Source organism: Paroedura picta, chromosome 1 (assembly GCF_049243985.1).
Source record: "Paroedura picta isolate Pp20150507F chromosome 1, Ppicta_v3.0, whole genome shotgun sequence".
Taxonomy (NCBI): domain Eukaryota; kingdom Metazoa; phylum Chordata; class Lepidosauria; order Squamata; family Gekkonidae; genus Paroedura; species Paroedura picta.
The window spans coordinates 129,423,005-129,436,226 of NC_135369.1; the positions used below are offsets into that span (position 1 = coordinate 129,423,005).

At 41.5% G+C, this 13,222-nt stretch overlaps 1 protein-coding gene across 1 annotated transcript; it reads left to right on the plus strand.

The window, feature by feature from the left end:
• Positions 1-635: 635 nt before the first annotated feature.
• On the plus strand, positions 636-12,222 carry COQ3 (coenzyme Q3, methyltransferase). Its single transcript, XM_077303649.1, has 7 exons — positions 636-829; positions 4,258-4,369; positions 6,137-6,289; positions 6,674-6,773; positions 8,010-8,252; positions 10,241-10,400; positions 11,723-12,222. The coding sequence occupies exons 1-7, from the start codon at positions 712-714 to the stop codon at positions 11,923-11,925; spliced, it is 1,089 nt and encodes a 362-aa protein (XP_077159764.1). The 5' UTR covers positions 636-711; the 3' UTR covers positions 11,926-12,222.
• The last annotated feature ends 1,000 nt before the right edge of the window (positions 12,223-13,222 follow it).

Consider the following 13,222-nt stretch of genomic DNA (forward strand, 5'->3'; position numbering starts at 1 on the left):
TCCAACCACCACTAGCAGCCCTACTTAACGTATACACAGGAACAAACATCCTACTCATATGACCTGAAAATAGAGGCCTTTGAAATAAATCATTGCCCATGAAAAGGGTAAAAGTTATTAATGTCGCCATAGATACCTGGTGGTGCACATTAAGAGTATAAATAGGACATGGCTTGGTTTCCAACCAGGTGCTGGGGTGAGGTCGGAAATCAACAAGTATGTGCTTAATGTACAAAGATTAGTTTGAGGATGCCTGGGCCCGCGTTCCTAACACATTACAAAGGAATATATGGAACTGTGCTAAAGGATGGGTATTACAAGTATTTATATGGCTAGCTGCCTTTCTCATTGAGGAGGAGTTCGACATATCTTTAAAATGCCACCAAATAACAAGACACTCCAAGACAAAAAGTTGAAAAGGGCCACAACCAGCTCCGACGTCGGCAGTGAACGCCATTATGTTCAGGGGCGTATTCGCCATAGAAATGGATCGGCATACAGGAGTGCCGTCTGAGAGGAATGGAGGACGCGAGGCAAACCTGCAGCCGGCTCTTCTGCAGCGCTGCCCCCCTTGGCTGGATGAGCGGGCGACGGAGCTCTTAGAGAGACGGACCGGGAGGCTGGCCTCCCCTTGTGACGGCGGTGGGGAAGGAGGAGCCGCGGGTGTCGGGGCCGGGAGTGGGAGGCTTGCACCTTGGAGCGTGAGGAGGAATGGAAAGCTGGGGCCGCGGCTGGCTGAGCAGGGCGAGGCGGCTCCGGGTTCCTTGCCATGAGACGGCGCGAATCCGGCAGGTGTGTCGGCGCGCCTTGAGCCTGCGCGCAGCGCTCGGTGAGTGACTTTTGCGTGGCCAGCCCGGACCGCTGTGGCGCGCGCCTCGGGTGCTGCTTGCCGTCCCTGGGAACTGCATATAGCTCAGCGCTCCCACGCGTGTTGCTGTCCCCTGCCCTTCTGTCGGTCAGGAGGGACCCTTCCCTCGCCTATTCAAAGGAATACTCAGGCAGGAAAGCAAGGGGGCCTTGCGGAAGGTCAGACTGTGGTTGCGGATCAAGTGCCTGCTATGTCGAAGGTCAAGTAAGGTCTGCTCTGTCCTGACGTACATAGTTATACCTGTTGCATTGCTCGCCGGACCCACCGTTTTTGCTGGGGAAGCAAGCTAATGCAGCCGCAAAAAGGTGTTCTAACAACTCAGCCTCGCCCGAAAGATAGCCCCGTACCCTGATAGGTCTGATTTGGCTACCTGGATACACGCCACATTCATACAGAAACTAGGCTACTATAATTGCACTGTGCATTGGTCTCTCCTCAAAATCAATTCAGAAACTCCAGTTGGTGCAGACCACTGCAGCTCAGTTATTATTGGGCAGGACACCTAGCACACATGTGTCTCCCACTCTGCTGGCTGCCCATCAGTTAGGTAAAGGTAAAGGTATCCCCTGTGCAACTACTTGTTGTTTCAGGGCAAACACTGATTGGTAAATTGTTGACATTTTAAATTGGGGAAATCTTAACAAGAAAATATAGTGTAAGATGCATTAAGTAGAAATTAAGAACACATGGTTTAACTTTTTAAAAGAATTATTGAATCAGGCAAGATTATCTCAGAAGCAAGGACCCCTGCTGCCAAATAAGCGATAAAACCACAAATGACAGATGTACTATACTTTTTGTAGATCACACTTATAAGGTAAAGGTAAAGGTATCCCTTGTGCAAGCACTGGGTCATGTCTGACCCGCTAGTGTTTTCATGGCAGACTCAATACGGGGTGGTTTACCATTCCTTTCCCCAGTCATTACCGTTTACCCCCCAGCAAGCTGGGTACTCATTTTACCGACCTCGGAAGGATGGAAGGCTGAGTCAACCTGAGCCAGCTGCTGGGATTGAACTCCCAGCCTCATGGGCAGAGCTTTCAGACTGCATGTCTGCTGCCTTACCACTCTGCGCCACAAGAGGCTCATTGCCCATCAGTTAACAGCATAAAATTAATGATATATTGGCTATCACATACAAAACCCTTTGTGGTCTTGGACCCTCATATCTGTCCTCTCCCCCTATGCTACACCATGACAGATTTGCTCATGTCAGTCAGGACCTTCTGCAGGTCCCAACCTACATATGGGCAAAATTGACAACAGTCTGTCCAAGTGTCTTATATGTTATGGCCCCCACCTTATGGAATGGCCTGCCTGAGGAGGTAAAGAAACTGCAAAACTGAATTATTCAAGAGGGTGTTTCTGTACAGGCACTAGAGTTGCATCACACTAATAATTCACAAAGTTACTTGGATAAATGATTAGGCGCTGTGGGCTTTATATTAATTATTGTAAGTTGGATCTTACAATTATATTTTTGCATAACTTAATGAATTATGTCAATATTTACACTTTGCTTCAGTCCTTTTTTAAAATTTCTGACTGGTCCTAAAACACTAACCCTATTGTATTATTTATTTAATTACCTATCTGTGTAATACGCCTTGAGTCTGAGTGAGAAAGGTGAATTCTAAATGGTGTAAATAAATACATAAATGGCTGGTTGTGTGGATTAAGAAAAAAAAACCCTAAAACAGCATAGCACTCAGAAATATTGGAGGGGGGGACACTAATATTTCTCTCTGTATACCTGCCCACTGCGCTAATTATTGTGATAGGATTAGGACCAAGCTTGTAACACCTGTGCTGTCAAGCACCACAGTAGTTTTGTAATTGTATGTGTAAAGTGAATGGACAGTGTATTTAAAACATTCCAGTGGAGCTTGTATGGGACGATGAGTATGCACTGACAAAGTAATTTTACAAGTATGCAAATAGTGCCATATGGTTACAAATGGGTCTGAATTGGGGTTGGGTATTAAAGACAGGAAGCTGTCATGCCTCTTGAGGGGAAAAGAACACAGCTGAACCTATGGAAGTCCTGCTCCAGCTTCCAGTCACTTTTCAATTGGAGTTTGGCATGTTGGAGGGAAGCACAGCAGGAAAGAGTTCAGATATGCCTCAGGGTAAGTGCAGAGACTCCGGGGAAAGAACAGTGATAACTCCATCTTTGGTAATGAGCAGATCTTGTACCATTTAATCTGACTCTTGGGAAAGAGCAGGCTGGCACAGGTGGAATCCTGAATTTGTGAGAGTATCCAACCTAGTGGCCAGTCAGTAAAAGCCTGTTTGTATCTACAAGTATTCAAGATAATCCAAGACACAATATGAAACCATATAAAGATTAAATTTACATACCTCAGCCAGGTTTCTTTTCTGACTATCTCAGCCTTTCTCAATTTTTTTACCATTGAGAAACCCTTGAAATATTATTCAGGCTTTGAGAAGCCACATAAGTGGCACAATCATGCAGAATATGGTTGGAAGCAGAGCTGTGTACACGCCCAACTTCCCTTTTCCACCCCTCCAGGCTCATCATTGGCTATTTGGGGAGCAGATTGACATGACCATATGTGGCCATAAAGGTAAAGGTAAAGGTATCCCCTGTGCAAGCACCGAGTCATGTCTGACCCTTGGGGTGACGCCCTCCAGCGTTTTAATGGCAGACTCAATACGGGGTGGTTTGCCAGTGCCTTCCCCAGTCATGACCGTTTACCCCCCAGCAAGCTGGGTACTCATTTTACCGACCTCGGAAGGATGGAAGGCTGAGTCGACCTTCAGCCGGCTGCTGGGATTGAACTCCCAGCCTCATGGGCAGAGCTTTCAGACGGCTGCCTTACCACTCTGCGCCACAAGAGGCTCATTATGTGGCCATATCGCCCAATAAATGTTTAACAATTTTTTAAATACCACCAACCAACCTGCAATATTGTTTTTGTTATTTATAAAGAATTCCTTACTCAGTGATCTCCATGTTCTACTTGCTCGCCACAAAGCTTACCTCATGATAGCAAACACTTGCTATCTTAAGACCTGGTAATTCAGGGTAAGGGAAACAGTTTAAAACACATCTGGTTTCCTCCAAAGTGTAGGAGACTGTCCTGTCAGAGTGGGGCAGCCAACGCAAAGTCTAATTGCCCAAATTACAAAAAAATATACAAAACACAATGGAAACAGTTTGGTGTTTGTTGTTGGAGTGTGTTACACTTTTGTGACCATGCAGTAGTGTGAATAGGGTAATGAAGTTGTCGCCTACATAATTGAAGATTGATGTTAACCTATGGCTGATTGAGATGTATAAAGATTCTATAATAGCTTCAGGAATTGTTGATCTGAAAAGCTGGTTGCAAAGCTTATTATTTTAATGCATCTTTCTCTCCATTTAGGTGATCATTGTATTCTGTCTCATCAAATATCTCAAAGAGGCTTGTTTAGGAAATGTAAGATTCCGCTAACATATAGTGTACATACCAGTTTGGCTGAAGCATGGGGCCAAATGTAAGTAATTCTATTACTGGTAACTGAATGATGCTTTTTAATGACAGAAATGTTTAACACAGCTGCCATGTTCTGAGCATTCATTGCTGAAAATCGGTATTCTGATTTCGTTTTGTGTAGATTTCCTAATAAGTAAGAAACATAGTAATGGAATTTTACTTATTTAATTTTATTATGGTATTTTTAGCCTGCCCTTCCCCAAAGGTTCAGGACAGGTTACAGCCAATAAAACACACAGTTTAAAGTTTTACATAATTTAAATATAAAAATCTTAACTTTCAGTTATTTAAAATGCAAATTCCTTAAAAATACAAAATTACTACGATATGAAATTATAAAACTGTTTGCCTCATGTTATGTCCAGAGAAGAAGAGGGGGCGGTGTGTAGAATATCCATCCTCATCCTTGCTAGATTTAGGCAGGGAGCTGAAATTTTGATGTACCCTAGGCCTCAAACACAGGCCTGGTGGAACAACCCTGTCTTGCAAGTCCTTTGGACCAGCTTAAGGACCTACAGGGCTTTGATCTCACCAGGCAGTGTGTTTGACCAGACACGTGTGCGCACACACATGGTATATTCTTCAGATGGATGGCAGGTGGCTTACTGCCACTTGCTAGTCTCATCAGGCAAATGGCAGATGTTGCTGCTCAGATAGGGAAGGTGACCCAATAATTAGTGGTCTAGACACCACTGTCTGCCCTCTGTACCTCTGGTGAGGGGGAGCTTCTCCTTCTACAGGCACAGAGGGTCGAGGGTTGCACCACTACCCTAGAGACTGAACAAGTTGTAGTGGCTGTTGGTATGGGTCCAGTCTATCAGCACCTGATGCCAGATGTAATCTATAATATCATGTAGGATTTTAATAGTGGTGCTTTGAATTGTCTGTGACATAAGCACAGTGCTATGTGCGTGTAACTCTGTTAGTATAGTAGCAGTTGCCCTTTCTTGCTAATATATATTGGCATAGTAAGGCTTGAAAGTAGAATGCAAATTCTTGTCTTAAAAAAATCCATTGATATATTGTGTAAATTAAGTAAAATATAAATACAACCTGGAAATTGTAGATTATATGTTGTATGCATGCATTGGGTATTATGTAACTGATGTGTATAGATAGATCTTCAGTCCAGCCATCCAGATGCATGCTGCAGAAACTTGAGTTGTGTAGTCCATTGACTGTTGTCAACTAATTGGTATTGGATTGCCTATTGATATATGTTGTGGTTAGTCACTGTGGATAATACCCTATAAGAGACTGCTCCATTCCTCTTTCCATTTTGCTTAAAGTGGTTGGTATATCACCTTTTGCAAAAAAAGAACAAAAAAACAGAAGGTTAATTGTGTCTTGTGTGCAGAATTTCTTTTGTCCTGTGTCTTCTGCCAGTCTGGTATATCTGGTGTCTCAAAGTTTCAGTGTTATGTGCTATCTACTGTGTTTAGTGCTATTGACTTTTCTGACCAAATCAATAATATTAGAAATCTGTCATTTCCTCCCTGATAAAAAAAAAGCTCTGACTGCATCAACATTTTTTTCATATATTGATCAGTTAACAAATGATGTCTGGAGCTTGGAGTAAATTAGTCTTGAATGTGACCAAGACTTTGAATTCAGAATATGTTGCATTTAGCTCCCTTACCCAGCATGTCAGTAATGTCAAAGAAACAGTAGGTTTGCTGTTTTTCCTTTTACAGAAAAAGTTCTCTTTATACTTCAAACTCTCATCTAGTTGATTCCCATTGTGCCTCTACTTCCTTTGGTTGTTTAGATCCTTCAGAGGCCAACCATACAGCACTTCTCATACAACAGTGGATCCGAAGGAGATGAAGAAATTCCAGCTCTTGGCAAACAAATGGTGGGATGAGCATGGAGAATATTCAGCCCTCCATTCCATGAATGATATTAGAGTTCCATTTATTCGGTAACATTTTAAAATTTTGTCAATTTTTACATCTTTTTCCAGAAATCTAAAATAGGTAGAAGCAAAAACAAAATGCAAGTAAACATAATTGTGATGTAAGCTTTTATTAGCAAGATTTTACTAGCAACTATTTGAGTTGACCAGTGGAAACCTGTTTTGATCAGTGAGGTGGCAAATTACTTACTGCTTTTTGTGGTTGTATCAGCTCTGGTGCAACAGGGAATGTAAAAAAGGAAACATTAGGATTGTCTTCCTGCCTAACAACAATTAGTCATTAGGTAAGCTCTTGAAATTGGTTGTTTTTCATAAAGAGATGTCAATTTATTGAGTATTTGGTGAGCCAATTAAATGTAATGAAAACTTTTTTTTTGCATTTTGTGTAAGAGATGTTATTCTCAATATAAGAAATGATTATCCTCTGGGAAGCCCTCTGTCTGGAATGAAAATCCTGGATATCGGTTGTGGCGGTGGACTGTTGACTGAGGTAAAAATTACCATTTTGGTGATGAATTCTGTCTCTAATCTTCCTTTGAATGATACCCTGGTGTTAAGAATAGTGTTTACTTCTTCCATGACCTCTCATATCAGTAGTCTTTTATTTGTTGTTTCAAGATTATTGTATTTAATAATCCCAAAAATTACTTTGGAAAGAATGCTTTTGACTATATTTGGGATATTAAACCACTACAACTTAAAATAATTATGCTTGTGTGCAAGAGAGGCTAACATTTGTAAATGAGACATACTTTGTGTGGAAACTCTCCGTTCTACTACTTGTTGTTTCAGGGCAAACACTGATTGGTAAATTGTTGACATTTTAAATTGGGGAAATCTTAACAAGAAAATATAGTGTAAGATGTATTAGGTAGAAATTAAGAACACATGGTTTAACTTAAAAAAAATATTGAATCAGGGAAGATTATCTCAGAAACAAGGACCCCTGCTGCCAAATAAGTGATAAAACCACAAATGACAGATGTACTATACTTTTTGTAGATCACACTTATAAGGTAAAGGTAAAGGTATCCCCTGTGCAAGCACTGAGTCATGTCTGAACCTTGGGGTGACGCCCTCTAGCGTTTTCATGGCAGACTCAATACGGGGTGGTTTGCCAGTGCCTTCCCCAGTCATTACCGTTTATCTCCCAGCAAGCTGGGTAGTCATTTTACCAACCTCGGAAGGATGGAAGGCTGAGTCAACCTTGAGCCGGCTGCTGGGATTGAACTCCCAGCCTCATGGGTAGAGCTTTCAGACTGCATTATAACTAATGTATTAAGCACAAATACAAGCAAGTCTGAAGCAGCAGAACAAATTGAGTCCAGTGGCACCTTTAAGACTAATGAAGTTTTAATGAAGGTATGAGCTTTTGTGTGCACGCACATTTTCTCAGCTTCAGTATGATGGAATGCACACTTCCATCATGTTGTATCTGAGGAATTGTGTGTGCACACGGAAGCTCATACCTTGAATAAAACTTCATTAGTCTTAAAGGTGTCACTGGGCTCAAAATTTGTATTAAGAACAGTATGCTGAATATTGTTTGTGTCTTCCTTGATCAGTCTAAAAGGAAGTTACCCTGTAAAAACTGTGAGATCAGTGGTTGGGGAAAGATACTAAAGTTTATCTTGAGTTGTTTGTTTGCTTCAGCTAAGTTTCTAGTTGGCTGAAGTGAAAATGACTTTCATTCATACACTAAGGAATAACATGTTTGTGTTACAAGCCCCTAGGCAGGTTGGGAGCTTCAGTTACTGGCATTGATCCTTTGGAAGACAACATCAGAACAGCAGAACTGCATAAATCATTTGATCCAGTCCTAGCCAAGAGAATACAGTATAAATCCTGTTCACTAGAAGATCTTGTGGAAGAGACTTCAGAAGCCTTTGACATTATTGTAGCTTCTGAAGTAGTGGAACACGTGGCTAATGTGGAAATGTTTGTCAGGTGCTGCAGTGAAGTGTTAAAAGTAAGTTCCTATGAAAACTGCTTTAAAGCAAAAAATCAAAATCAAATGTACTGGCTTGTTCCATCCACATAGTTCCTCCAACAGAATGATATTTCTGTTTGTGGAAGAAGAGTCTGTGATTCCCTTAAATTCCTTTCTGCCATTGTAGACTTCCAGTTAGCCCATTGCTGTTCCTATATCTGAAGAAAGAAGCAAAAAAAAATCACAGCCTACAAAGTCCAGTGGTACATATATGCCACTAAACCTATGTACACTGTACAATCAAGCTGCTTCTTGAATTGATGTACTGTTTTCTGTTTCATTATTACTGCATACAAAGGGTGAAATGTTGAGTCCTCATCACCTCAAGTTCTAAGTATCCATGTTCATAAAAATTGGGTCCTTCACAACTTGCTGATTGACTGAATGGTTCTTACCATACTAATAAATAAATATGTGCATTGTATAGTTCAGGAAATGTTGGACCAGAAATGGGTAAATGGTAAGATTAGGTTTAGAGTTGGGCATTTGACAATAATTTCTTTTTAAAGTTAATCAATTAACCAGTCAATTACTAGTGAATATTAAAGTAACTGTTGAACTTCATTAGAACAACAAAGTAATGTAATCATCAACAGTTTGATGGTTATACTATTTACAAAAATAAAGTGATTTAACTGTTGTTCCAACAATGAAATCAGTTTCTAAAATAATACAGGAAATGGTAATGATTTCTTATGTTCCTGTTTGGAGATATCGGCAATGGCAGTGGGTGGCAAATCAGTGGCCATAGCTTTCCTGTGATGCTAGGTTTTCCTCTGTGACTGATGCTGCGGGGGGCGGGGGGGGGAGGCCGGGCCAGTGCTCTCATGGCAGTGGGGCTAATCCCCACTTACACAGGATGTCAGCACCGGCCCGGCCCCCTCCCAGCCCTGACATCCGTTAAGAGTATTCAGTGCCCAAGGCAAATAAATGTGGGTGTTTCCACCTTCCCTCTTTTCCTATGGGCATCATTGGCAGTCATGTTGGACCAGGCCCATGTGTTCACGGTGTCTTGGCAGGGATAGAAAATGCCCCATTCTGCTCTGTGGTGCTTTGCGGTGGCGCAGAGCTGAATGGAGTGTTTTTTTAAAAATTCCATGAAGGTGGGATTGCGTTGTGATGCAATCCCACCCTCGTGAAATTAACCCCCATTCTGCAGCAAAGTGAAACGGAACCTTTCCACCCTTGCTGTGTGCATGCACACAGAAATCCGGGGCAGACAGTGTTCAGCGGAGGAAATCTTCTCCTGTTTGTACACAGGAAGCAGCGGTGCATTTCGCCCTGACGCAAGAAACTGGCAGTGGCCTGAGGTGGCCACCACCATGCATAATAGGTTTGAGTGTGGCAAACTGGGGGGGGGGAGGGAGCAGTCCTTGTTCCTGCCCTTTCTTCACAACAAAATAAAAACATAAACTGCCATTCATACAGTGGCATTCTTGGATTGATAAAATATTCAACAATATTTGAGTGGTAAAATATTGGGTGGTGAGTTAACTGGGATATGCTAAATGTTTAATAATACTATAACTTGTAATTTTACTGGTGTACCCTGTTCCGAGATCAATTTTAGTGAGGGGTGTGTTAGAAATCACAGAATAATAAAAAAATATACGATAGAAATAAAGTGTATAAATACAAAAAATAGTTTTGATTTCAAGTGCTGAAGGCAAGAAGCAGTGTATTATCATTAACACTCCCTCCCCCCAGTAATAAAAGTCAAAGTGGAATAAGCTGTTTAGGATTATGATGACCAGTTTGGAAGAATTGTGACAGTTAACTTGAATGCCCAGCATGTTGGCTGAAGCCTTCTTCCTATAATGTTTTTTAAGCTATCCTGTTTTCCACAATGGCACACTTTTGCATAGACCCATGCAAATATATTTTAAAATGCTTTTCCACAAAGGGTACTGCCAGTTTTGTTTTCTGTATAAATGACTTGTTGACAAAATTGTATTTCATTTATTTAGCCGGAAGGTTCTATATTCATAACTACAATCAACAAATCACAGTTGTCATACATTCTGGGCATTGTGATTGCTGAGAAAATATTGGGCATTGTTCCGGCAGGCACCCATGAGTGGGAAAAATTCATAGCTCCTGAAGAGCTGGAGCGGATCCTAGAGTCAAGTAAGTATTAAATACGAAGAGATGCAACACGGCCACAGGTCTCCACCAAGCACAGCTGCCGGTGACCTTGACATAACAGGGATGTGGTCATTATTGACAGTCATCTTGTAAATGTAGAGAGATCTTTAAGGAGCAGAATGGTTTGGACAAGAGCTAATTGGATTGCAGGTTGTTGCTGGAGGTACACACTTAAAGTCCTGTGTTATACAACATATTGCTGAATTTTAACTTTATATGAAATGCAAAGAAATGTGAGCTACAGATGGTCCTTATTTTTTTTCTTTTTAGATTTCACATTTTTTCTGAAAACTTGGTACTATTTTAGGTTTGTAGAAAGATCTGTCTTGCCCAGTCACAACTCCAGTCACCAGATTTAAATGACCAAAGAGTGACCAAAGATTTGGTGAAGTGGTTAGGAGTGCGGAATTCTAATTTGGTGAGCTGGGTTTGATTCTGCTCTCCCCCACATGCAGCCAGCTGGGTGACCTTGGGCTCGCCACAGCACTGATAAAGCTGTTCTGACCGAGCAGTAATATCAGGGCTCTCTCAGCCTCACCTACCTTACAGGGTGTCTGTTGTGGGGAGAGGAAAGGGGAGGCCACTGTAAGCCGCTTTGAGACTCCTTTGGGGGGAGAAAAGTGGCATATAAGAACCAACTCTTCTTCAAAAATTTGGCTGACTTTGCTATTACCATATAATATTTGATAAAAGCATACAAACATAAATACATAACACCTAAAACTATGGAAGGAAGCCAGTAATAGTAACTGGAATGCCAAATAGAATAAAGTTGTTGCCCATGGGTAGAATACAACAATAGAGAGGTAATTCTTGCATTTTGAAGCCTTGATCAAAAAGGCCCTTTCTTGGGTTGTCACTCATCTAACTTCAGATAGCACGAGTCCCTGAAGCAAGGCCTTCAAAAGTGACCAGAGTGCATGGGTAGGTTCATATGAGAGATGGTGGTTCTTAAGATATTCTGGCCCCAAGCTTTATAGGGCTTTAAATGTCAACACCAGTACTTTTAAATTAGGCCTATAAACCAATTAAGAGCCAGCATAGACAGAACAAGACTGTAGTGATGTGTTCCGTTCAGTCCTCACTGGTCCACATACTAGCTACAGCATTCTGTACCATTAAATGTGTGTACAATTTTGAGTGATACACTTTACTCAAGAAGTGTTGTTCATGAATGGTTTGATGGCTTTAAAAGCTGTGACCTGTAGTGCATGCAAGTTACCAGCCAGGGAGGGGCAAACTGCCAATTCTGTCCATTCAAGATTGCAGGGAGTTTCACAAGTGGCTGCTTTTTCCCCTTGCAGATGGTTTTTTAGTCAAGACAGTGAAAGGAATGTTGTACAACCCTCTCCTTGGATCCTGGAGCTGGATTGGAAGTACTAGCATTAACTATGCCCTCCATGCTGTGAAATCCTGTGCACAAGAGCAATCAGGTCCATGTGAACCACCCCTGGAGACAGACAAAGCGCAACTCCAAACCAAAGCTCATATCAGAAGTGGTTGTTGAGGCAGGTGGCAAGTCAGAAATTGGAGGAAGATTTGCATAAAATAGCTGTATTAATAAGCAAATAAATAAATGCCTTGTGTTTACAATGCTGGATGTCAAAATGTGTCTGCCAGCCTGTTCCAGAGCAGTCTGAAGGGAGAAGAATTGTTCTTTCTTTGCTGTAACAAATGAACAAAGCACATTTGGGTTATCTTGAATAAGTCAATTGTGTACCTACTGGTCAGGTATTTGGAGTAGTTACTATAAGAGACTGGCTGTTTGTGGACTGGTTCTTTTTAATAAATATGTGTGCTGCCAGTTTTTTAAAGAATAATCTTTATGTTGTGAAAGAGGTTTTTGGAAGTTCTGGCATAAAATGCAATACTTTGTATCAACATATATTATGTTATCAAAAAATCCAATAGCTTCTCTGTTTTTAAAACTTGGATGGAAAAAACATTATTTCTCATGTGGCATGAATTATATACTTCAGCACTGAATATCATATCATAGACTGTTTAACATGCACATTTTCCTTCCATTGTAATGTAAATAAGTTAGCAGGAATATACTATATTCACAGAAAGGACTATTCCCAATATTTGTTGATACCCCACCCTTCTCAAAAATAATACCAAGTTGGGAACAAACTTTCTGCCAGTTTGGGAGTTGCTCCAACACCTGAGCCCAAGCTGCTAGGGGAGGTAGTAAGCCTACCTACCCACTGGTTCCTAGTCATTTTGTATTGATCGAGGACCATAATAAATGACTGATAGATGGGCTAGTTCCTAGGAACTACTCAATATATAGGCCCTTAGTGACACATAAGGTTGACTATTGAAAAATAGTTGGAAATTGCCTCATTTAATATACTGGTATTTGAACCAGGTGAGGCATAAAGCAAAAACTTGTCCGATGATACAATAACTTGCTTATTTCCCTGCCTTCCCTTTTTGAGACAGATTCTAGGCATCCACCCCTTTACTTTGTTGATACTCTATAGCAGTGGTCCCCAACCTTTTTATTACCGGGGACCACTCAATGCTGGGGATCACTCACTGGGGACCACTCAACTGAGGCCTTTTACTGAGGCCCGGTGGGGGAGGGGGTAGTTTACTCCTCTACTCTCAACCGCTGCCCTAATGCTCTCTGGTCGCTATGGTAATGTTTAAACATCCCTTCAAAATAGGGCCTGGCCTGATGCAGACTCTCCTGGAGTCTCTCCTGGAGGGACCCATGATCTTCCATGCCACGGCCTCAACCAAAGACCTGGTGGAAGAGCTCTGTTTTACAGGCCATGTGGAATGTAGAAAGCTCC

What these genes read in the sequence shown, in the direction of transcription:
- COQ3 (XM_077303649.1), top strand. Translation starts at nt 712, where the DNA reads ATGGAAAGCTGGGGCCGCGGCTGGCTGAGCAGGGCGAGGCGGCTCCGG. An exon ending in GAGCCTGCGCGCAGCGCTCG is followed by an intron (nt 830 to 4,257) that starts GTGAGTGACTTT and finishes CTCTCCATTTAG; the next exon opens with GTGATCATTGTATTCTGTCT. An exon ending in GCGGTGGACTGTTGACTGAG is followed by an intron (nt 6,774 to 8,009) that starts GTAAAAATTACC and finishes TTGTGTTACAAG; the next exon opens with CCCCTAGGCAGGTTGGGAGC.